This window comes from Vulpes vulpes, chromosome 11, assembly GCF_048418805.1.
Source record: "Vulpes vulpes isolate BD-2025 chromosome 11, VulVul3, whole genome shotgun sequence".
NCBI classification, from domain to species: domain Eukaryota; kingdom Metazoa; phylum Chordata; class Mammalia; order Carnivora; family Canidae; genus Vulpes; species Vulpes vulpes.
In genome coordinates, this window is record NC_132790.1 from 25,297,736 (window position 1) to 25,323,916 (window position 26,181).

Below are 26,181 nucleotides of genomic sequence, written 5' to 3' on the forward strand. Positions count from 1 at the left end.
AAGATCTGGATACAAACCAGGCAGAATGTGCAAGTTGGAGGAGTGTAGATCTCAACTGTTCTGCCTCTAAGCTCTAATAAAGGGACGGGGGTCTCTGCTGAGGAAACATATTGTTTCAGAGAAAGCCCCCCCACTTTTAAGGTTTAAACCCCCTCATTTACGGCTAGGAAGGTTCTGGAACAAGACCACATTGAACTAGACACAGACTACTGTCTCTGACTTACCAGTAGCAAGTCTCTTAGAATCTGCTTCCTTATCTAATCCTATATACCTTTCGAGGCTGTTCTGAATCAGATATGAAAACATTTACTTAAATATACAGGAGTACACAAATGTAAGATATTGGGGAAAAGGGGGATCATTATTTATAATTCAATGTGAGAATGGTCAACTAGTTTAGGCAAGCAGTCTTATAGGCACTGGACACTCAAAACACTGGAGCTTTTTTTGTTTGTGGTGGTAAGATATTACCATAAAATTTATCATTTTAATAATTTTTAAGTGTACAGTTCTGAAGCATAAAGTACATTCACATTGTTGTGCAACTATCACCACCATCCGTCTCTAGAACTTTTTCATCTTCCCCAACCGAAACTCTGTACCTATTAAAGACTAACTCCCCATTTTCTCCTTCCCCCAGCAACCAACATCTTACCTTCTGTCTCTATGAATTTATTCCAGAAATCTCATATAAGAGGAATTATATATGTCCCTTATGACTAGCTTATTTCATTTAGCATAATGTTGTCAAGGTTTATCTGTTATACCATGAAAACGCTGGTTTTTAAAACATTCCAGACTTTCTGTTTTAGATAAAGATGATGACAAACTGTAAAGTCGGACCACCACTTACTAGCTTTTCAAGATAAAATCAAAAGCTCACTGCAGCATTTTTTTTTTACCCTCAAGTGCCATTGGATTTCCAAATTGATTTGTAATCTGGAACAACTATTTCTGAATAGATCCTTCAGATGAAGCAACTGCTCCCCTGAAAATAAATTCCAGCATGTTCATTAGGTAGCAAAATGACTCTCAGAAAAAAGGACAAAGTAGTATTTATGTTTGAATAAAGAAATTAATGCTTAGAACAAGATACCAATCTGCTTTGGTATTGCCAAACATATTTTCTTGCAGAATAAATATGCATCGTCTGGTTTTTATAATACATTCATAAATGTTTCTTATTCCAAAGTAGCATGTTTTTAATATTTGCAAATAAATGTATATTATCCACATGGATTTTTTTAATCCAGTAAATCATATCTTATGCCAAATGTCATTGGAAGAACCAATGTGAATAATCTTACTACAAACAATTAGAAAAGACCACCTCCTTCTCAATTGAGAATATCATTAGCTGCGGCACTCACTCCCACCCCAGAACTCCTAGGCCATTCCTCATCTCCCAGACTTTACTCCTTTGTGGCACATGTATTTTCTGATTCTCATCTCTCTCCCCTCTTCATCTCCTGACTTTTTCCACTGTACCCTTTGGATCTCAAGATTAGCAAATCTCTGTATCTTCAATCTCTTCTGTGAATCTCACCCTTGTCTTCTTGCTCTAAGTGAAATCTGGCAGTCCCAGACAATGTACCCTCTGCAGCCCTAGCAAATGAAGCTGTTTTTTCTCTCACTCCCCATCTACTACTGGGACTTGAACTTACAGCCTATTATTTCCATTTATTCCTTAAAGACTGTGGTTCCCAGCAAACTATTGTTATTCTCTCCAATACCATTCTTGCCATAATTCTTGGTAATTACAATAGCTATATAAATAATAGTTATAATATATTGCTCTCCCAGTTACCAGACCTCCTCTTCTCTGTTATCTTGAATTCCATCCTACATCAGCCTCTCATTCCCATGGTTATATTTTTGACCCTGTCATTACCAATAATTGTCAATCTTCTATAATCCTAATTCCAAATATATCATTCTCCAATCACTGTCTCTTACCTTTCCAGTTCACTCACTATAGTTACTCCAACTCTAACAATCCTTTAGGCCCTAAGGACATTCAATCTACTGATTCCATCTGCATTTAATTTCCATCACCTTCCTCATAGGCTCACTTCCCTCCTAATTCTGGCTAGTTTAAATTCCATGGTCAATTTTTATAATCCCTCCGTTGGCCCTGACCACTTATATTAACACTAGTTTGATTAAACCACAGCCCTGGTTAAATGCAATTCACCATCTACTCACTGCCTATACTGGCACAGGTCTTGGGAGTGCTAGGGGGAAACAAACCCAACTATGTTCATTAAAGTTAAACTTTAAACTTATGATCACTATTTTTGTGTAGGCTCTAAACGGAACATGACAATCATTCTGTATTTGCCAAGACTATTTACTTTCCTAGGCTATTTCATGCTTTCTATGCTCCTAACCTCACTATTTTGTCACCTAGTAATTTTGCTTATTTGTCTAAATAAAATCAATCACCCAAAAGTGAACTTTCACAAGCTCCCACCACATTTACCTACCAAACTGCATCTGTGCGCATACTCTAAACTTCTCCCCTATTACCATAAGTACCAGTTCCTATCCAAGCCTCCACAGATGCACCATATTCTATCCCCTCACCAAACAAAGGATGTTACACTGGTTATCTCTCTTCTTTTTCTCCTGCATTATCAGGTTTTCCCCTTTCTTCAGGTTTATTCATATTAGCATCCGCTCCTTTTGTCTTGTCTAAAAAAACAAATTAAAAAAATAACAAAACCCCTTTATTTATTCCATATAACACACCAGTTACCAGTCCATTTCTCTACTTCCCTTCACAACAAAGCTTCTAGAAAGAACTATCTTTATTTGTTTTCTCTCACTTTCCTTTCATTCTTTTGAACCCGCGCCAATTGAAATTTTCATTTCCACCATACCACCACAACTGCTTATCAAAGTCACCAGTGACCACTACCATCTTCCTTGCTACTTCCAGCAGAGTATGACCTAGTTGATCACTTTCTCCCGCTTTTAAACACTTTCTTCACTTGGCTTCCAGACACAATACTCACTGACTTTTGGTGGAGTTGATCCCTCCTCCAATTATTCTGGCAGTTTATTCTCAGTATCTAAACTTTGTGGTGGCCTAGGATCAAGTCTTGGGCCTCTTCTCTTTTGCATCTCTATGCATTCCCAAGGTCATTTCATCTAATCTCATGGATGCAAATACCATCTATATTTTTATATTCACTCACCCTCTCCCCTGAAATTTGTTTCTCCTGAAGTCTTTTCCCAGTTCAGTTAATGCCAACTCCATCCTTTCAACTGCAAAGATCAAAATTTTGGAATCACTCTTCACTTCTCTTTTACTTATATCTCACAACTAGTCCAATAGCTATATCTCACAACTAGTCCAATAGCAAATCTTTTTCAGTTCTACCTAAAAATCAATTCTCACTACTCCCACTTCCACCATCTTAATTTAAACCACTAACATCTCTCACCAGGATTGATGCAACTGCCTCCTAACTGGTTTCCCTGCTTTGAGATCTATCCTGTCTTCCATCTATTGTCAACACAGTAGTCTGAATCTATGAAAACATAAAAAAGTTGTATCATGTAATTCTTCCCATCAATGACTCCCCATCTTACTCCATGGAAAAGCTGAGTCTTTCCTAGGATCTAGAAGACCCAACAAGATCTGCTCCCATCACAACCTTTCAACCTCTTCTATTACTCTCCCCCACTTTGATCACTTCATTTCAGCTACCCTGGCCTCCTGCCATTCCTTAAAACATACCAACTCTGGCTTCTCAGTCTTGGCACTTGCTATTCCCCTCCTTGAATATTCTTCTTCCAACTCATTCTCTCATCTTCTTCAAGTCTTTTTTTATTATTTTTTTTAAATTTGTCACTGGATTTTTTTTTTTTATTTATGATAGGCACACAGTGAGAGAGAGAGGCAGAGACACAGGCAGAGGGAGAAGCAGGCTCCATGCACCGGGAGCCCGATGTGGGATTCGACCCCGGGTCTCCAGGATCGCGCCCTGGGCCAAAGGCAGGTGCCAAACCGCTGCGCCACCCAGGGATCCCTCATCTTCTTCAAGTCTTAATCAAAAGTCACCTTCTCAACTGAGGCCTTCCTTGGCTCCTTATTTAAAAGTTCAAACCTTTACCCCCAACACTATAGTTCTCCCTTCTTTGATTTTTCCTCCTTCCCACTTGTCTACCACATTTAATATTTTAATTTTTATCTTGTTAATTATTTGTCTTCCCCCCAAAAATGTAAGCTCCATGACAGTAAATATTCGCATCTGTTTTGTTCATTGTTGTACTCCTAATGCCTTAGAACAGTGCCCAGAACATGGCAGCTAATTTGAGAGATTCCCCTTGCTCTGTGACTCAGGTGACACACACATTAGGGATAATAAAAGCTTCCTTAGTCACTGCCTACTATGTGTCAGATGCTGATTCCAGTTGATCTGACTGATGTTTTTACATTTACTCATTGTAACAATCCTGAGTTTTCAGGAACCAGTTGTTGATAAAAAACACACAGCCATCCCAAAAACAGAAAGGAGATCTGATCAGACATTACTTATGATACTATTGTTCTAATGGGAAGCAGTCCTATGAATGGTCATCCATGTGGTAGAATGCCTTCATGTTTATACAGCACTTAACTCAAGGGCTGCTCTTACTTGGCTTCTATTTCACAGTCTTACATGACACAATTCTTCCCACTAGATTAAGAGTTCCTCAGAAACTCACCTTTCACTTCTCCAGCCTTGGAATCCAGTTAGCACTGAGTAGACTCTCATAAATGTTTATCAAACTAAACTGAATAATTGCATGAAACATTTATTCTTTCATCTTTATTAACAAAACTAATCTTTTGGCAATACTGTGTAACATGCTCAAGGATGCATACCCTTTCAGTGACAGACCAGAGATGTGAACTCAAGTTCCCTATTCTTTCTCCTTTACACCAGTGTTGTTATACAAAAATAACTGACTGAACACTGAATCTCTCTCCAATTTCACACCATATGTAGGAAGTAGATCCTTCACCCCAGCTATACTCTGAGAAAAGACGTCACAGATGGAATCTTCAGAAGGCAAGCGAAGTTCCTGAACCCCATTTATTGGCAAATCCCACAGCCAAGCATTTTGCCCAACTCTTCTCCCTCCCCATCCCCGTGGTTCACTTCCTTTTATTCCTTTGTGTTCTTATCTGCCTGCCAAATTAGCATTTGAAGCTCTTGAAGGGCAAAGGCCATATCTTACTTTTATTTCTATTCCTCTAGCACAGTTTTAGCACTTAAGAGTTACTTTGTGAATGTTAAATTTAAAATGCTAAAAGCTAAAAGAAATTAAAAGATCAATTTTTTTTACTTTCCAAAGCATTTCTGCAATCACCCAACAACTCACTGGGGAATCAGACTGGGATTAGCCTCTACTTACAAACTTACTTTAAAGTTTACCCTTACTTTAGAGTGTAGATTCCTTACACTCTAAACCCAGTGTTCTTTCCCGTCACATCATAATGTTCACTATCCTTCTTAGAGTCAAGAAGATGGTTGAGGCAAGGAAGAAGGATTAGATTGACAAAAAGACTATTACATGTTTAAATTTTCATTTAATAACATAAACAGCAAGTATGACATACATATCAGAGCCAAGTGACTCAGTTTAAAATAAGCCCACACACAAAAAATAAAAATAAAAAAATAAAAATAAAATAAGCCCACATCTAATGACTGTCTACTCTGGGTTATTTGTTACGTAAATCTCTATAGATGACGGAAAAAAAAGATCTTTTGTTTGTGCTTATGGAGCTCATAGTGTAGTAGCAAAAATGAGACCCAAACACTCAAAGCTTAAAATTCTGACGGCAGACAAACTGAGAGAAGCCACTCGAACTCTTAGTTCCAAACAATAAAAGATAGGCTAAAGGAATTTTACATGTAACCTGTATACCTATACAACTATTTTTTTAATTATTTATTTATTTATTCATGAGAGAGAGAGACAGAGACACAGGCAGAGGGAGAAGCAGGCTCTATGCATGGAGCCTGACATGGGACTCGATCTGGGGTCAGCGCTAAACCGCTGCGCCACCTGGGCTGCCTACCTATATAACTATTTCAAGAGTTTGGGAGGAAAGGGTTTCTAGGACTGTGTGTGTTTTCGGTTGTTGAAACTGTGGTTTTTTTAAAAAAGGAGTAATGTGATTTACCATGAAAACTGTGGCAAAATTTAAGAAGGGAATGGGCCTGGGGACTCAGAGATGAGGAAAAGGAAGAACAAGAGAAGTGAAGACAAGACCAAAGGCTTAAACATTCTCCTACTTGAAGCTTCACAGATCCTTCCAGGTAGAACTAATGATTGTGTTCTGTTCAAACATACCTGGTGACAAGTCGCATTCTAGACTTGCTTCAAGTTAGACCTAGTTGTTCACATGTGTGCTTCTCTCCTGGGCTATGAGTTTTGTGAAAAGCAGAGGCTATCTTGTTAACCTACGGAGTTCCCCAAAACAGGGCCAAGCACACCAGTAGCATACAGTTTAATTAATGGAAAAGGACCAAAGAATGTTGGAGCTTGGCAGGACCTCAAAGATCATTTAATTCAAGCCCTTCATTTTGCAACAGAGAAAAGAGAGACCAAGTGACTTCCTCAAAGTTAAACAGTAAGTCAGTAGCAGATCCAGGACTGGACCTCAGGCTTCTAGACTCCTTATCCAGAAGAATGGCAGTTAGGCTGGTTTTTTTTTTTTGTTTTTTTTTTTTTTTTTAATTACCTGAAGCACAAGAGATCTCCTCTGCTTACTGTTCAATTCAAAGACCACTGGGCCCTTGCAATGGGAGGCCAGAGACTGAATCAGGAATTGCTGTATTCTAAACAGTTGAGACTCTGAGTATCAGGCCAAGTCCTTTGTCTCAGGAAAGGCTCAAAAAAGGAGGCAGAACCATCCTTGTTTGATGCAAAGGCCCCAGGAAGCCCTGGGTTACAGGCCTGGGCACAGGATCAGGAAGAGTTTTGCTGTGATGAAGCTGAAGAAAATGGGGGGGGGGGGGGGGTGCAGAGGAGGGAAGATAGGAGCAATGGAGAGATTCCTGCCCAACAGTACCAACACAGAGAAAGCATGCCTGGTGAAAAGGAAAGAGACTGTATTAGAAGCTAAAGGCTCAGGAAATGTAAGAGAGGGTAATTTCAGGACATAGCAAAGACTCCCCAGGGAAGCACCTGTCTAATTTGAGGCTTAATGGTATAGACATAACAAAAAAATCAAATTGGAGACAATGTGTGATGCCAAGAATAATCCAATTGAGAATAATGTAGCTTGAGTGAGCCAAGCCCCCTCACTCTCCATCACAGCTTCTGGCCCACTCACTACCACCCTCCATCAGAATTAACCAGGGTAGTTATTTAAAACAGTTTTGCAAATAGTTTGATTTAAAAATTGGCAAAGAACTTGAACAGATATTTCTCCAAAGAAGATACACAAATGGCCAACATTCATATGAAAAGATGCTCAACATCACTAATTATCAGGGAACTGCAAATCAAAACCACAGTAAGATACCACCTCACATCTGGTAGAATGGCTACTATAAAAAAAATAAAGAAAAAAAAACAACAGAAAATAACAGAAGTTGGCAAAGATGCAAAGAAACTGGAACCCTTGTGCACTGTTTTTGGGAATGTAAAATGGTACAGCTGCTATGGGAAACAGTATGGAAGTTCCTCAAAAAGTTAAAAATAGATCGAGCAATTCCATTTCTAGGTCTAGATCCAAAAGAACTAAAAACAGGATATTGCAGAGATATTTGCATAACCACGTTCCAGTGCAGCATTATTCACAACAGCCAAGAGGGAGAAGCAATCTGAATGCCCACTGACAGATGATTGGATAAGGAAAATGTGGTAGATACATATATATGCAATATATTATTAAGTTTTAAAAAAGAAGAAAATCCTGTCATATGCTACAACATGGATAATCCTTGAGGACATTATGCTAAGTAAAATAAGCCAGACACAAAAAGCAGATAATGCATAATTCCACTTAAATGAAGTATCTAAAGTAGTCAAACTCTTAGAATGTAGAATGGTAGTTGCCAGGAGCTTTGAGGGATAGGGAGCTGCTGTTTAATGGGTATAGTTTCTGTTGGGCAAAAGGAAAAGTACTAGAGATCTGCTGTATGTATAGTTAACGCTACTGTACTACACACTCAGAAATAGTTAAGACGGTGAAGCTTATGTTCTGAATTATTTATCCCCTCCCCCACAGAGTTTTAGGTCCCACATCAAAACTACTAATTCAGATCACCTGAGAATCAGAATGCTAAACAAGCTTCCCGCCAGATATTTTCTTTTTTTTTTCCCCCCAGATATTTCTGATAGATGGTCAAGTTCAGAAGCCACTTGCATAAAACTAAAGGCCAAACTTTATTTTGGCATCTGAGGCGCTTCATGAGCCCATCCCTCGCCCCTTTCCCCTTTCTCATCACTGTCTCCACCTCAGGCTTCACTCTCTTTGCCCTCTATCCTGGGCACCCAAGAGGTACTAGAGAATCACTGTCCAAACTCAACTCTCTACAATAACAGAAATGTTCGGGCGGGGGGTGGGGGTGACTGGGTGACAGGCACTGGGGTGGGCACTTGACGGGATGAGCACTGGGTGTTATTCTATATGTTGGCAAATTGACCACCAATAAAAAAATGAATTTATAAAAATAAAAAAAATAACAGAAATGTTCTACATCCGTAGTATCCAATATAATAGCTATTAGCCACATATGGCAACTGAGTACCTGAAATGTGGCTGTTAGCTACCATATTGAATAACACAGGACTAGAGTAATTGTTAGGACCCTAGAAAATAAAGAGGGGCAACAGTAAATAAACTCCATTTAACCTTTTTTCTCACCTATTATCAAAGTACATTCATTCATTTATTCATTTAACAAACAGTCATTGCTTACTATATACTAAGTACCACTCTAGGTGCTAAGGAAATAGCACTGAACAAACAGACAAATATCTTTGTCCTCAGGAAGCTTATGTTCTAATGAGGCCGTAGAGTATCATGGTTAAAAGCAAGGAATGAAGCCAAAGAGCTCAGGTTCAGATTATGACTCCACTGCTAACCAGCTATGTGTTCTTTGAAAATCATTTCATGTCCTCATGCCTCAATATTTTAATCCATAATATGGAGATGATAATAGTACTACCACCTAATAGGATTTCTATACGGATTAAATTAATTCACCTAGGCTGAGTGCTTAGAATAGTGCCCAACATATAAGAACTACCTCTTACTATTACTGATATATTTTGTTATTATCATGAGTGAGGAGCAACAAGATTAACAAATAGCAAAAACTATGACCAGTTAGCCGTATGGCAGAAAAATAAAGCAGGGTAAGGGAACAGAGGGTGACAGGATAGGGATAACAACTGTTATAAGGATAGTTAGGGAAGCCTCACAGAGGCTGAAAAAAGACCTGAAAGAGGAAGTATCTCAGGAAGAATTTAATCTCCCTGTGAGGTACTTAGTATTACTAACATCATTTCATAAATGGGACAACAGAGCTTCAGACTAAGGATCCCATCTGAGGTCACACAGCTTATAAATGACTAAGCCTTAGAGTCAAATCTGGAACTGATGGACTCTAATTTCTTCTCCACTACTGGACCCTGTTTGACTTCTATTCCTTTCTGCAGTGAAACAATACCAATGCATCCTTTTCACATCAGTTTCCCCTTCTGGCACTGAAGTTTACAAATTCATTCAGGCTAGACAAGCTCTGTGAGTTAATGAGTTGCTTATGGGCACAAGCCATTATAACCCATCCTGACCACTTCACATGCATTCTCACCCACCACCTCCTAAACAGCTCCACACCAGGAGCTCCCCATGTTAACTGAAGGTTGTGCATAGAAAACAGGCATTTATCAAGACCAACAAGCCTCAAATACCAGGAAGAAGAGGTAAATTATACATCAGAGATAAAGGCTACTGCTTCCAGCCAGGCCTTTGAGGGGAAAAAAAAACTCTGCTAGATGTGCACTGTGGGAAAACTATGATCAAAAGTTAGGTTCAATCTATTGAACCTTTGTAATCTAAATTTGGTACACAGAGCAATAGAACTAAGAAAAAACTCAAACCTCCATATCCTCACTTTACCTGTAAAGAAATCAGTGATTCAAAATACTTTTAACAACATTTTTTCTGTATGTTCTACCTATGTTCATGAAATCTCTGTGAAAACATTGGCAATTTATTATAGAAAATTATTATTGCTGCCAGGAGCAATTGGATTCCAGGCCTCCTCTACAACTTACTAGAAGTCACTTCTGCTTCCTAAGCCCTAGTTCTTTCATCAGTTAGAAGAAGTTAGACTAGATGTCCTTTAAAGGTTCCATTTTGAGCCCTTTATAGCACATTATGCCATAGTAATGACACAGTACCCCTGTACCTTCACAATCAGACCCAAAACTCATTCATTTAATAAAAATTTATGTAAGCAAGGCACAGAAAATACAAATATGCTAAATAACCTCACTCATATAAACATTTCAGAACTCTGTTCCTACTAAAAACAAAACTTGGTTATAGAATTATGTAGTTTTCTTTTTTAAAAAAAAAGATTTATTAATTTGAGAAAGAGTGTGTGAGTGCATGTGCAAGTAGGGGAGGGACAGAGAGAGAAAATCTGAAGCAGATTCCATGCTGAATGCAGAGCCTGATGCGGGACTGGATCCCAGAACTGCAAGATCATGACCCGAGCCAAAACCAAGAGTTAGTTGCTTAACTGAATGAGCCACCCAGGTGCCCCAGTTTTATTTTTCTTCTAATCACACTTAAGAGGGTTGTGGATCTTTTATTATCATATACTATACAACCCTTCCCAAAACAACAACATAATTCCCCCTATTAAATCATAGCTCACACTTACATTCCCCTCCTTTAAATGACTCATAGCCTGAACTCTATAAAGGACATCTAGTCTGAACTCTTTATGGGTTTTCCCTCCAAGTACTAAATAGTGGGAGCACCTCTAGAGTTCTAGACATGTCTTTTCCTTACAAAAAACCATTAGTTCCCTGAGAACTGACCTAACATCTTATTTTTCTTTGCATCCCCAATAAGACCTTTTTATAATTTATTTATAATCCATACCGAGACTAATCCAAAAGAATGTGAAGTGGTTCATCTTATTAAGATACAAAAATAAGGGGTGACTGTGTGGCTCAGTCACTTAAGCATCCTACTCTTGATTTCAGTTCAGGTCATGATCTCAAGGTTGTGAGATCAAGCCCTGAGTTGGGCTCAAGCACTGAGTGTGGAGCCTGCTTAAGATTTTCTCTCCTTCACCCTTTGCCCCGCCCCTCCCCTCTCTAAAATATATATATATAAAATAAGACAGTTTAAAATAAAAACCAGCTGGGACATAGGTTCCAAATCAAATAATCAAAATTCAGGTCCAATGTCTACCATTTATCTACCATGTGATTACTGGCAAGTTAAACCCTTCTAGTCAGCTTGTTCATCTGTAAGTAAAGACGCATACAATCCCATCTCTCTAACAGTAAATCACAGAAGTTAACAGAAAGTGCTGTCCGGCCAGGCCCTATTAACTAGATTCCAGTCAGAGCTCCATCACATATTAACTGTGTGATCTTGAGTACCTTACTTAATCTCTTTGGGTTTTAGTGTCTTCAGCTGTTTCAAAAGATGGTAACATTACTTTTATAGCTGATATAAGAGTTAAGAGAAATAATACATGTAAAGGATTTAGCACAGTGTCAGGCACACAATAAGTACTCAATAAAAAGTGAGTACTCATAGTAGGCATCATCTCTAGGTTGTTTAGAAATACGTGTTATATAAGGGGGGAAAAGCCTCTAAACTTTAAGTGCTATGAAATGTTTGGAATGCCTTGTAAGAATTATTCATATCTAAAACTATGGAGCAAACTAATAAAAATGAGGCGAAAACATGTCCAAAGGCAGTTGTCTTAAACCACATTTTGCAAATATAGTTCCTTTTGGTTCTCTCTTTTGCATTTTTTACCTCCTTCCACAAATCTTTAATATAGCAGTAAAGCAGGATTGGAAATGCAAACTACACACTTGCAACTGATAGAAAAGGTGAGGCTTGAGGTTTTTCCGTCAAGTTAGGACAAAATTGCCAGGTCTCCTCCTTCTGGCTCTGCAGGCTGCCTGTGCAGAAATTGATAATCTGTAGCTGCCAGGAAGGCTAGTTTAAATTGAAGCAGCTGGTTCAATTTAAAAAGTGATTTTTGTTGTGTGGGGCTTTTTCTGATAATACTAGAACACAGTGGTGTCTCTGGGTCTGTGACCTGCTCTGCAGGATGACAGAAGGCACAAACAGATACGAAGGCAGCAGAGGACATAAAAAGGACAGGACACAACAAAAATACTCAAAAAGCCAGTGTGGCATGATTACCAATGTTTCATGTGCATGTGTTGAATAAAGCCAATATATGTTGAGTCACTTTGATATAATTATGTTTTAATGCATTATGATCTGTGTATATGAAGAGTGCCAAAGAAAAAGCTGATCTGTATTCCATATAGAGTCCTAAAATATCAGAACCAAACAGCTTTTAAAGGTTATCCAGCTCAGCACCATTGTTACTGTGGATGAAGGAACTAAAGGAAGGAGGCTTATCCATAGTCACACAGGCAAGTCAAGGAGTGGAACAGGGATCAGAACAGAAGACTAGGCTGATTATGGACTTGAGTATAAAATGTAGGAAGGGAATATATTAAAAACCTTGTCATTTGTGAAGAAATCTCCAGAGAGAGTTTAAGAATCCCCAAATTTACATATGTCACTAAATGTAAGCGGGAGACATTCCTTAGACATCACTCTCATTCACCACTACCTCATCAAATGCTTTTCAAATGCTCACCTCAGGAAAATGAGAAATTACAACAGCTCATGGGACTTGGAGGCTACTCAAGGGTAGCCAGAGCTGCATATAGTAAGTTCTTCCAAAGTGAAAAGTCTACAATAAAGTCCCAGTTTGTAAAGGGTAATAAGCAGAGTTCATACCCAGTTGCTGTCCAGGGTTCCCACAACTCATCTTTGAAGAGACAATACATCTATAGTGATATTAATGGAAATCAAAATTAAATCCTCAAATCTAGAATTCTATGCTTTCTAAATCTAGAATTCTAGCCCCAATCTCCACTCTCCAGTAGTGGTCTTCCCTTGACAATGCTCCAAGCAAATTAAACAGGTGCTTGGCTTTCCAACTTTGTTTAAAGAGGAAGAGAGATGTGCATTCACATTTCTCCACAAATCCTATGCCATCCCTGTAAATTCAAATCCTAACCATTCTTCACACCCAGCATGGCTCCCAACCCCAGGAGGCTTTCTCTAAAAAACATATATTAGGGGTGCCTAGGGGGCTCAGCTGGTTAAGTGTGTCTCCCTTTGGGTCAGGTCATGATCCCGGGGTCCTGAGATTGAGCCCTGCTCCCTAATCAGTAAGGAGCCTGCTTCTCCCTCTGCCTGCCACTCCCCCTGCTGTACTCTCTCTTCCCCTCTGTCAAATAAATAAAAAAAAATTTTAATCTAAAAAAAAAATAAAAAGTACACATTAAAGCGATCTGTCTTATTCAAGGGGCTACCTGTAGCATCACTCAATCTCATTTGCGGATCAAATCTGGAGAACACCTGAATTAAGTGGCCCAGGGGGAGCAGGGGAGAGAAAATGATAGCCACTTTTCCATTGTTTTGTACAGTACTTATTGATTCAGGAAAGAAACACAAAATTATGAGTGAAATGACTTAGAAACTGAAAAAATGATTGATTGATTGATTAATTAATTAATTAATTAGTAAAAATGAGCTGTCCTCTTTGGCTCCAAACCTTTTTCACCTTTTTTCCCTCAATGATTCTCACTGCCTTCCTCCCATCTCCTTTCACTTAATCCAACCTATGCTCTGGCCACATCAGCCTAGTTGCTTCTCTTCAAGTGCAGCCAATACTCACTGCTTCTGGGGCTTGGCTTAGTCTGGATTATTTTCCCCTGTCAAAAGCATACCAATCCAGTTACAGTCTACTAGAAAAAAGACAGCACAACTTGGACTCAATATCTAAGTTAGAATTCCAGCTCCACTGACTCCTCGCCAAGATCCCCAACCAGGCCTATCTCTTTCTACTAGGCAATGCATTCTCTATATGTAAAATCAGATAATAACAAATCTGAGCATAGCTAATTGACTTGGGCTCTCTGAGGAATATAAAGATAGAAAAAGCATGATCTCTGCCTACTAAGAGTTTATGATCTTATGTGAGTGGGAAAACAAGAAGTAGCAGAATCTGGTAGGGGGAAAAACTGGCCTGGATTTAAGGTGTTAGAGTAATGGTTTCACCTCTGCTACACAATCAGTGGAATCTGAGTAAATACCTTCCCTTTATATTGGGTCTCCGCTTTCTTGTTCTGTAAAACGAGCAGCGGTTTATCAGGGTTTTTCAGGGCCCTCCCAGCTTAGATATTCTGTGGAAAATAACCACAGCACTAGCCCAGGTAAGCCAAAAGGGCAGTACAGATAATGCCTAATGTAACCAGAAACAAACTGCTGGATTCAATGGAAGCTGCTTTGTGACTGGCAGATCCAATGGAACCTCAAAGGGGAGGTGGAAAAGTTGAAGCCAAATGATGAAAGCATATGCTGCTAGGAGATCATAGTTCATCAAAGGAATACTTCTCATTCACAGGGAGCTCTGCATAAACTCCTCATTCAGGTCCCAACGTTCCTGTCCACACAAAAGAGCCTCATTGCTAGAGAAGAGGTACCAGTCAGAAGCCTAACAAGATAGACAATGGATAAAGTCAAATGGGACACAGTCCATCCTGCCCAAAGATGAGGCCATATCTAGAGCCCTCCCAGTCATCAAGTTTTTTCTTGCCAGAGCAGGTAATGGCAGCAACAGAACAGCAGGACTCCAGATGTTGAATTTTTCAAAATGTGTACTGAATCTTAAGTTCTTCCAGCCAAAAACATAGTTTTTGCTTTGTAGGACTTACAAATTTCAGAGAAATAGCAACAAATTCTTTTTGTAAGCATCAGAAATAGTAAAAACAGGGGTCCCTGGGTGTTAAGCATCTGCCTTCAGTTCAGGTTATGATCTCAGTCCTCAGTCCTCACATCAAGCTCCCTGCTCAACGAGGCTCCTGCTTCTCCCTATCCCTCTGCTGCTCCACCTGCTATGCTCTCTCCCTCTCTCTCTCTCTCTGTCAAATAAATAAATAAAATCTTAAAAAAAAAAAAAAGGAATAGTAAAAACAGTTTTTGCAATTGATCAGATTCAGGTTTAAATCCCAGCAAGTACTTATTATCTACTGACCATGCGCAAGTTATTTAATGCCACTGAACATTAGCTTCCTCATCCATAATATGTGACTAAGAATCTCCAACTCACAGAGCTGGCCTGAGAATTAAATGAGAAGCACATTGGACAGCCCAGGTGGCTCAGCGGTTTAGCACTGCCTTCAGCCCAGGGCCTGATCCTGGAGACCCAGGATCGAGTCCCATGTCAGGCTCCCTTTGCATGGAGCCTGCTTCTCCCTCTGCCAGTGTCTCTGCCTCTCTCTCTCTCTCATGAATAAATAAATAAAATCTTGAAAAAAAAAATAAGAAGCACATTGTAGTCATTCAATGTAAATTTCTCCTTTCTTTCTGCTCCCATATCATACTGTATTTACTTTTAATATAGCATTAGCCACACTTTATTATCCTTATATATCTCCATATATATACATACACACATATATGTGTATATATGTATATTTAAATATGCATTTGTATATTTATACACTCTTTAAATAACTATCTCTGCCATGAGATTGTGAACAGCTTGAAAGCAGGGACAGTATTTTTATACATATTCAACATCTCCTAAAACAGTGCCTAGCACATAGTAGGAGCCTCAGGAAACTGGATGCATGTGCCTGACATGTGTTCAATCCTATGCTAGGTACTACACAAAGGGACCAAAATAATGATCACAATAATGTTAAATATAATAAAACATAACAACAAACACATAGCAATTACCATGTTTCAGACACAATTCTAAAGCCCTTAAATTAACCTTTTTTCCTGCTCCCATTCCATTAAAGAATAACAATGTCTGCATGGTAGAAAACCCTTCATTCACTCATCAAGAAATATGTAAGTGCCTTCTATGTACCTGGCAATGAATGAAATAGACATGATTCCTGCTCTCAGGGAAGTGGGGAAGACCAATATGGAAAAATTATTCTAATAAATCTTTTTTTTTTTTAAATACAGATTGCTATGGGAGCTTACGAAGACACAAGAGCATGTAAGCACAGAGAATTTAGATTGTAAGGCACCATCAAGGTCACTGAATCCACATGTTTCTTTTTTAAAGAGGGAGAGGGGGGTAAAGGGTAGGAGAGGGAGAGAGAGAATGCCAAGCAGGCTCCACATCTGGCACAGAGCCCAATGCAGGCTCAGTCCCACAACCCTGAGATCATGACGTAAGCCAAAATCAAGAGTCAGACACTTAACAGACTGAGCCACCCAGGTGCCCTATATACTTTTCCTTTTTAAGCAGTCGAGTAGTAAAGTCTCTCCTCACCCCAATCTCTGTACTTTCATCCCTCATACAGGTAGTCTAGAATCCAGGTCACCTGATTACTGCAGGTTGTTACTCTTTTTGCTGTTTTAATTCACAGATTTCTAAATACAACAGAAATAGATGCTATATATTAACAAACAGTTAAAGGACACTATTTACAGAGGAAGAGTCTTACATAGGTCATGATTGTGCTTGCCCATTATTAGTTATCTGAGGGTACACTTCTTCAGAAATAAGTATTTCTGGCCATCAAGAAAATCAGAGGAAAACAACAATTCATAAATATCTTATATACTGCACAAACCTGGTTTTGACTCAGGAATACCAAGAATTTTTTGGAAATACCTAGTATTTGACTGTTTTTGAACATGAAGGCAGATACTAACACTTCAACATAATATAGGAAGCATAAGCCATTCATGTTAGAGTGACTTACAGAAGTAGAAGATTTGGAACCACTCTTTTTAAGGATGGGTCATAACTTAATAGTAAATGCTTAATTAAAAAAAGGCAGTGAGCCTTAGGAAACTAGAAAAAGAAGAGCAAAATAAATGTGAAATAAGCAGAAGAAATAATAAGAATTAGAGCAGAAATCACTGAAATTGAAAACAGGAAATCAATAAAGAACATCAATAAGACCAAAAGCTGGCTCTTTAAAAAGAACAATAAAACTGATACTAAGCAAAAAGGAAGAAGACACAAAGACTAATATCAGAAATGAAAGGGGATATCACTACAGATCCTATGGAAATTCAAAGGATAATGAAGGAATACTATGAACAACTCTAGATGAAATAGACCAATTCCTTTAAAGACATGATCTGCCCAAATTTACACAAGAAGAAACAGATGCTCTGACTAGACCTCTATCTATAGAAGAAATCAAAGCAATAATCAACAGTCTTCTAAAACAAAGAGAACCAGGCCACAATGGGTTCATGGGATAAGGTGAATTCTACCAAATTCTACCAAACATTTAAGGAAACAATTACACCAATTCTCTGCTATGTCTTTCAGAAGATGGAGGCAGAGAGAATACTTCCTAACTCATGCTAAGACCAGCATTACCCTAATACCAAAACTAGACAAAGATATTATAAGAAAACTACAGACCAATCTCTTTCATGAACACAGATGCAAAAATCCTCAACAAAATATTAGCAAATGAATTCTTAAAAAGTATAACAAGGATTATACATCCTAAGAGGGTTTTGTTTCAATGATGCAAGGCTGGTTCAACATTCAAAAACCAATTAAGGTAATCCATCAAATCAACAGACTAAAAAGAAAAATTACATGATCATGTTAATAGATGCAGAAAAAGCATTTGACAAAATCCAAACACCCATTCATGATAAAAATTTTTACTAAACTAGTAAGAGAGGGGAACTGTCTCGACTTAATAAAGGCTGTCTATGGGCCACCTGGGTGGCTCAGTCAGTTGAGCATCCAACTCTTGATTTTGGCTCAGGTCATGATCTCAGGGTCATGAGGCAGAGCTCCATGTTGGGCTCCACAATGGGCATGGAGTCTGCTTGAGATTCTTTCTCTTTCTTTCTGCCCCTCCCCACCCATCATGCACTCTGTTAAAATAAAAAAATAAAATAAAATAAAATAAAATAAAATAAAATAAAATAAAATAGAGGCTATTTACAAAAACCTACAGCTAACATACAGAATAGTGAGCAATTCCAACTGTTCCCACTAAGATCAGTAACAGGGCAATGATGTCTCCTCTAGCCACCCCTCTTCAAAATCATACTAGAAGTCCTTGCCAATGCAATTAGGCAAGAAAAGGAACTTGAAGGTATACAAATTGGGAAGGAAGACATAAAACTGTTCACAGATGAAATGATCATCTATGCAGAAAATCCAAAGGAATCAACAACACAAAACTCCAGAAATTAATATGTTATTACAGCAAGGTTGCAGGATACAAGTAAATTGCTTTTCTGCATATTAACAAAGAGGAAGTGGAATCTGAAATTAAAAACACAATACTGGGGTGCCTGGGTGGCTCAATTGGTTGGGCACCTGCCTTCAGCTTGGGTCATGATCCTGAGGTCCTGGGATCAAGCCCCACATCAGACTCCCTGCTCAGTGGGGAGCCTGCTTCTCCTCCTCCTTCTGCTGCTCCTCCTGCTCATGCTCTTTCTCTAATAAACAAAATATTTAAAAAATAAAAATAAAAAATAAAAACACAATACTATCTACATGAGCACCTTAAAAAGGAAATACTTAAGTAAAAGTCTAACAAAATATATACAAGATCTACATAAGAAAAACTACAAAGTCTGATGAATGCAATTAAAGAACTAAGTAAGTGGATACTCCATGTTCCTGGATAGAAAGTCTCAATATTGTCAGGATGTCAGTAGTCCCCAATTTGATTTCCAGATTCAGTAAAATCCAAATAAAAATCCCAGAAAATTATTCTATGGATATGGACAAACTGACTCTAAAGTTTATATGGAGGAGCAAAAGACCTAGAATAGCCAATACAACATTAAAAGAGAAGAACACAGTTGGAGGACTAATGCCACTTGACTTCAAGGCTTGCTACAAAGCTACAGTAATCATGATAGTAGTATAGTTCTGGTGGAAAAACTGACAAATAGATCAATGGAACAGAATAGATAGCCCAGAAATAAAGCCATATATCAATTGATCTTTGATCAAGGAGCAAAAGCAAGACAATGGAGCAAAGACAGTCTCTTCAACAAATGGTGCAGGAAAACTAGACATCCACATGCAAAATCATCAATATTATCATCTAGATACAGTCTACACCTTTCACAGAAATGAACACAAAATGGATCACAGACTTACATGTAAAACACAACATTACACAACTAGAAGAGAACATAGAAGAAAATCTAGATAACCTTGGGTATGGTGATGCCAACATCAAAGATATGACCCATAAAAAATAATTGATAACTTGGACTTCATTAAAATCAAAACTGTTGCTCTGCAGAAGACAATATGAAAAGAACCAGAAGAAAAGCTACCAGCAGTGAGTTATCTCATTTGATTGTTCACAGAAAATAAGCCACAGACTAGAAGAAAATATTTGCAAAAGACACATTTGATACAGGATTACAGTCCAAAATATATTTAAAAAATTCTTGAAACTCAACAATAAAAAAACAAAAAAAAAAAAACAAAAAACAAAAAAACAAAACTGGGGCACCTGGTTGGCTCAGTCAGTTAAGCATCAGATTCTTGATTTTTGGCTCAGGTCATGATCTCAGAGTTGGGAGACTGGGTTCCACTCCGGGCACGGAGACGGCTTAAGATTCTCTCTCTCCCTCTTCCTCTGCCACACCCCCCACCAGCACACATGCACATAAGTTCTCTCTCCCACTAAGAAAAAAATTTTTTTTTAAATGGATCAAAGACCTTCTTAACAGACACCTTGCCAAAGAAGATATAAGGTAGCAAATAAACATATGGAATGATGCCCCACACAATAAGTCACTAGGGAAATGCAAATTAAAACAAATGAGGTATCACTACACACTATCACTGGCCAAAATCTAGAATACTGACAATACCAAATGCTGGCAAGGATGTAGAGGAACAGGAACTCTCATATGTTTCTGGTGAGGAGGTAAAAGAGTATAGCCCCCTTTGGAAGACAGTTTGGCAGTTTCTTCCAAAACTAAACATATTCTTACCATGTGATCCAGCAATCATGCTCCTTAGTATTTATCCAACGGAGCTGAAAATCTTGTCCACACAAAAACCTACAAAAGGATATTTATAGGTAGCTTTATTCATAACTGCCAAAACTTCAAAGAAAACATGATGTCCTCCAATAGATGAATAAATAAATTGTACTACATCCAGTACTAGCTTCCAAACAATATTATTCAGTACTAAAAATAAATGAGCTATTGAGCCATGAAAAGATATGGATGAAATTTAAATACATATTACTAAGTGAAAGAAGCCAATCATAAAAGGCTAGACACTATATGATTCCAACTATATGATATTCTGGAGAAGGCACTAGGGGACAATAAACAGATCAGTGATTGCCAGCAGGTGAGGAGGATTAGGCCTTGTAAGGGTAGTGAAATATTCTGTATGATATTGTGAGGGCAGTGAAATACTCTGTATATTATAATTTTTATATATATACATCATTATATATTTGTCCAAACCCAAGAATATACAACACAAAGAGTGAACCCTAAGATAAGTTACAGACTTTGTGTGATTATATCAATGTAATTTCACCTTTGGTAAAAAATGTACCTAATTGTAAGGTATATTGGTAAGGAAGGAGGCTATCCATGTGTGAGGGCAGGGAGTATATAGGAAATCTCTATACCTCCCTCTCAATTCAGTTGCAAACTTAAAACTATTCAAGAAAATAAAATCTTAAATTTTTTTTTTAAGTGGAGTCAGGGGAAAGAGTGGGAACCCCAGTGATTCCACTTACTGGCTGTGTGCTTTGGGGACAGGAGAAAAGACTATCTAATTCATTCTTGATTCTGAGTATCTAACACAATGTCTAAGTCTTGGCACACGGTAGTACTCAAAATACATTTGTTGAAAGCTTGAATGAAGAAACTGCTTAAATTTTTTGATAGGTTTTTTTTTCTGCTATTACTAGCAAGTGACAGAGCCAGGATATTCCAGGGGTGTCTATCCAGGGATTTTAGACAGTAGCAGAGATGCTTATTATAAAGCTGTATCCATTTCTCAGAGACGATATCAATCCTGGTGACAGATTATGTTTCCCAAAGATTGCCACAACCCCATCAAGAGGTAAAGCCTAATTTTCCTCCTCACAAATCTGAGCTGGACTGACCCAACCAATAGTATACAGCAGAAGTAATGCTATGTGACTTCCAAAGCTAAATCAAAAATGGCCATTCAGGGGAAGGAAAAAAAAAAAAAAAGGCCATTCAGCTTTTGCCTGGTTCTCTTGGATAATCCCTAGAAAGTGTCCTTCACTCATCATTCATTCAAGCTTCCAACAGATATTTGTTATGAATTCCTACTATATTTCAGATTCTAGACATTGTTTTAGGCACTGAGAATGCAAGAGTGAGCCACTCAACCACTGCCCCTTGTCCTCACAGAGTTTATACTCTAGAGTAGGAAAGAAATGAAGGATGGGTAGGGCAGACCAATATAGCCAATAATTACAACTTGTAAGAGATGCTTATAAGAAAGGCAAACAGAGATTTTCTTGAGAATGGCAAGTCAAGAAAGGACATTCCAAGGTGGTGACATTTAAACAGCCATAACAGAGGAGCTGTTAGCCATATGGAGGAAGATAGAGGGAAACATTTTAGGGAAAGGAATAGCATGGGCAAAGGCACTGAGGCAGAAGAGTCCAACATGCTCTCAGAGGAACTGAGACAATGAGTATGGCTGGAACAGAGTAAACATAGTGGAAAATGCACAAGGACCAGAGAATAGATTTTTTGAAGCAATGCTGGTGAGTTAATCATAGATCAGTGAGAATAGCATAACAGGAAACTCACCTCTTAAAATTATAACTTAAATATTATTTTAAAGCCAGCTTTTGGGATGCCTGGGTGGCTCAGCGGTTGAGCACCTGCCTTTGGCTTGGGCTGTGATCCCGGGATCCGGGACTGAGTCCCGCATCAGGCTCCCTGTGAGGAGCCTGCTTTTCCCTCTGCCTATGTCTCTGCCTCTCTCTCTATGTCACTCATGAATAAATAAATAAATCTTAAAAAAAAAAAAAGCCAGCTTTATATAGCTTCAAATATAAAACAAAAGAACTCAAGTAAAAAGTGCTGATACCGAATACTGTATGACTAGATATAGTCACATAGCAAGCACATTATGCAAAAATGGGAATATTTCCAAGACAAAGGAACATATGGTTTGAAGGTCTTCCTGTAATTAACCTCTTTAGAATTTCAGGACACAGAAAGACAGAACTGACTTTCTCATTGACTCATTAATGGTGCATTTCATAAATCATACCTGATTTGACCTAGTTTCTTTAGCAGTCGTCTCAAAATGTTTCTCTGAACCCATAATTCATAAATGGGGAGGATGATCAAGCCTGTCACCAAAGGATGCCCTATCAAGAAACAGCCCCTTTATAGAATTCAGAACATCAAAGGGGCTCCCTATATACCCTGCCTAAAGGCTTTGTCCTCTTATCAGGTGTCAAGCCCATGAAAAAGAAACGATGGACTTACAGATTATATCACACTACTGTCAAACAACTGTCCCTGCACCCAAAGACAACTAAAAAACAAACTGAAAAAAAAAAAAAACCCATTACTGCCAATGGTTCCCACAAAACCACCTCACAAGCCTGAGACCTCCCACCAAACACTACCTTTTTTTTTTTTTTTTAAAGATTTTATTTATTTATTCATGAGAGGTACAGAGAGAGAGGCAGAGAGAGAGAGAGGCAGGCTCCATGAGCCCGATGCGGGTCTCGATCCCGGGTCTCCAGGACATACCCTGGGCCAAAGGCAGGCGCCAAACCGCTGAGCCATCCAGGCATCCCCCACCAAACACTACCTTAACAGCAAAGTCCTTTGGTCTCGAAGACTGTCTCCTACACTGGTTGGAACCAGTAAGTTCCAAGTTATAAAAGAGCTGATAAAATGTTATCATGGTAGTTGGAATACATGTTATTATTTTAATACTAAGATGGATTTTAGCCTTATAATTCAAAAGGACTGGTGCCTTTTTCTGCATGTGCAACCTAGCCTATTATTGTGGCTCTCAGTAGGAGCCATAAAAGAAGGCCTTTGGCCTCCTCTCCAGGAACAGTTTAAATAACAGGACAGGGACTCTCTACTCTTATCTGTACTATTGTTGCGACACCTGTGGAACTCTCTGAAGGCATTGTTCCTTAGGGACAAGAATGTTGAGACACCCCTACTCCTACCCATCTTGTAATCATGAGCCCTTGACCAGGCTAAGAACCCTCCCCTTTTCCTCTCCACTGAGCTTAGGCATGGCAAGAGATGAAAACAAATCTCTGCTCTTGTTTTTGCTAATATCTGGTCTTAAGATTTGCTCTGCTGGCAAGTAACAGCTCTTATTTTCATCTTCAGAACTAGGAAATCACTCTTTAACAACCACAATGCAGCGTCACCAGTAAGCAAAAAAACCCAAAGGAGCTTGCAGCTAATAACTGTGGACAAGGATGCTTTAATGGTAATAGCAATGAAAAGGGGATAACCTAGTATTTGAAGTAAATCACTAGGGCACTGATTCATAGTGAAGCCTTCACCTTCAGGTTGAATCTTGCAGTTGACACCTGAGGGAAAAGTGATTCTTCAGCACTAGATAATGGGATTCCTCACTGAGAATAAAATTCTTACATATAATGGATGAGCAATAAATCATTTGCAGAAGTGACCCAAAGAACTACCTACAGCACAGGAAATTTAGGAGCACTAGCATCCAACAAAGATGCCAAAGAGAGAATTCTCAAGAAAGTTGAAATTGCAGCTTTTCTAGAAAAGAAGGAAACCTACCTTGCTAAAGGAGGGGAAAAAAAAGAAAAAAAGAAAGTAGTGGAGCAACAGTTTACTTGATTCAAGTTCTCGGACTCCCAAGCCTACGCTGTGACTTCCCTCTCTTATGACAGGAGTATTTTGTCTGAGGCCAACAACTTATTTTTAAACATATATATACATATATACATCTCTATGCAATTCCTATAAAAGAGTTATCCCTAGTCCACCAAAAGAAAAAACAAAACAAAACACGCCAAAGCTGCCATTCAGAAACAGTTTAATGGTAATTTATTATCCCAGCATCAGCTACCCAGGAACTGGGTCATTAGGGCTCTTGTTTGCTATGTCAGGCACTTTGTAGTATCCCAGATGCAGAGACTGTAATGACCAATATAAAATATACCGAGAAGGCCCTGTTGGAAGCACAAGCATTCACTTGATGCACATCACCAGCAAACACTCCAAGGCAGGCTGCAGAGAAAAGGCACTAGTGAGAGAGAGCTAGAGCTGGAGTCTCAACTCCTCTAGATATTCATTCTAAAACCCTGGACCCCTAACTCTCTAAGACTTATTTCTATGTATGGTAATAGCCTTTTAATTCCTAAGTATGTAGTGCTATAAAGCTTGTAACAAAACAGCAGAAGTCCCCTACCTTACTTCTGATTTCTGCTTCCCAAAGGCAACCACTTTCAACTTTTAGCTCTTTCTCTTGGTATTTATCACTTTACTTTAAAAAAAAAAAAAAATCTCAGGACACCTGGGCGACTGAGCGATTAAGCATCTGCCTTTGGCTCAGGGTGTGATCCTGGAGTCCAGGGATTGAGTCCCACATCAGGCTCCCTGCAATGGAGCCTGCTTCTCCCTCTGCCTGTGTCTCTGCCTCTCACTCTGTGTCTCTCATGAATAAATAAAATCTTTAAAACAAAAACATGTTTGTTTTCTGGCTATTTAATTTGGGGTATGTGTGTTAGTCACTATTATCTTTCTATATAACATGATCATCACCCCTATAACTATCCATACACATGTATACACACTATCCCTTCCACTAACATAGTCACAATTTTTAGTTAATATTTAAGATACACCCATACCATGGAATATCACTCAGCAATCAGAAGGAATAAACTACTGATATACACAACCACTTAGAACTCAAGGGCATTATGCTGAGTGGAAAAAAAAAAAAAAAGGCTATGTACTGTATGATTGCAATTATACATTTATCTTGAAATGACAAAATTATACATAAAGAAAACAAATTAGTGGTTACAAGGAGTTGGGGGTGGTAGGTGCTATGACTATAAAGGGATAACATGAGGGAAATCTTCGCAGTAATAGAATATTCTGTATCTTCACTGCAGTGGTGGTTGCCCAATTCTACACATGTGATAAAATGGCACAGAACTATACATACACATTGAACCATTGTCATTTTCCTGGTTTTGATATTGTACTACAGTTATACAAGGTCTAACCATTGGGGGAACTGGGTAAAGGGTATATAAAACTCTGTACTACCTTTGCAACTCCCTGTAAATTTATAATTATTTCTAAATAAAATGATTTAAAAATTAATAGAGTTTACATTATTAAAATTTTCACAGCTAAGCCGCATAATATATTATGACTGCATTGCCTTTTTTGGACAACTAGGATTTCTAGTTTTTCTGAAATTAATAGTTGCCTCGGTTTTAATTTGCTTGGTTTTAATAAAGCCCTTTTCCTCACTTCACCTCCAAATTCTCTAAAATAACATTAAGCTTTTTTTAATATGGTCAAAAATATTAGATAAAATATTGGCTGCATTTTACCTTTTCTTCAAAACATCCCTTTTGGAGACATCCACCCTCTGGTTCCAATCTGGTAATTCTAGTCTCTAGGCCTCTTCAACAGCTGTGGTCCTGGAATACCTCTTTACCACCCTTTTCTACTCACTTTTCTCTTTTACATTGGATTCCTTGTTTCCCGAATCCATGCCTTACTCTTTCTCTTCCATCCCATTATGATATATCAAACTACCAAGTGTCCTGAGATAGCGTACATGGGAAATAAATATTCTGAGATGCTGCATTTCTGACAAAGTCTTTTATTTTTTTATACCT

General features: G+C 38.4%; 1 protein-coding gene across 13 annotated transcripts in view; it reads right to left on the bottom strand.

Moving 5' to 3' along the window:
- FAM168A (family with sequence similarity 168 member A) overlaps window positions 1-26,181 on the bottom strand; it is a 193,398-nt gene that overhangs the window by 83,792 nt on the left and 83,425 nt on the right. For 6 of the 13 annotated variants that reach the window (XM_072727372.1, XM_072727369.1, XM_072727377.1 and 3 more), the window contains one exon: window positions 20,282-20,350. The exons of the other annotated variants lie outside the window; for them this stretch is intronic. In XM_072727372.1, coding sequence (XP_072583473.1) covers window positions 20,282-20,284 — 3 coding nt within the window. In that variant the 5' untranslated portion in view covers window positions 20,285-20,350. The remainder of the gene's footprint in view (window positions 1-20,281; window positions 20,351-26,181) is intronic. 13 annotated transcript variants of the gene reach the window in all.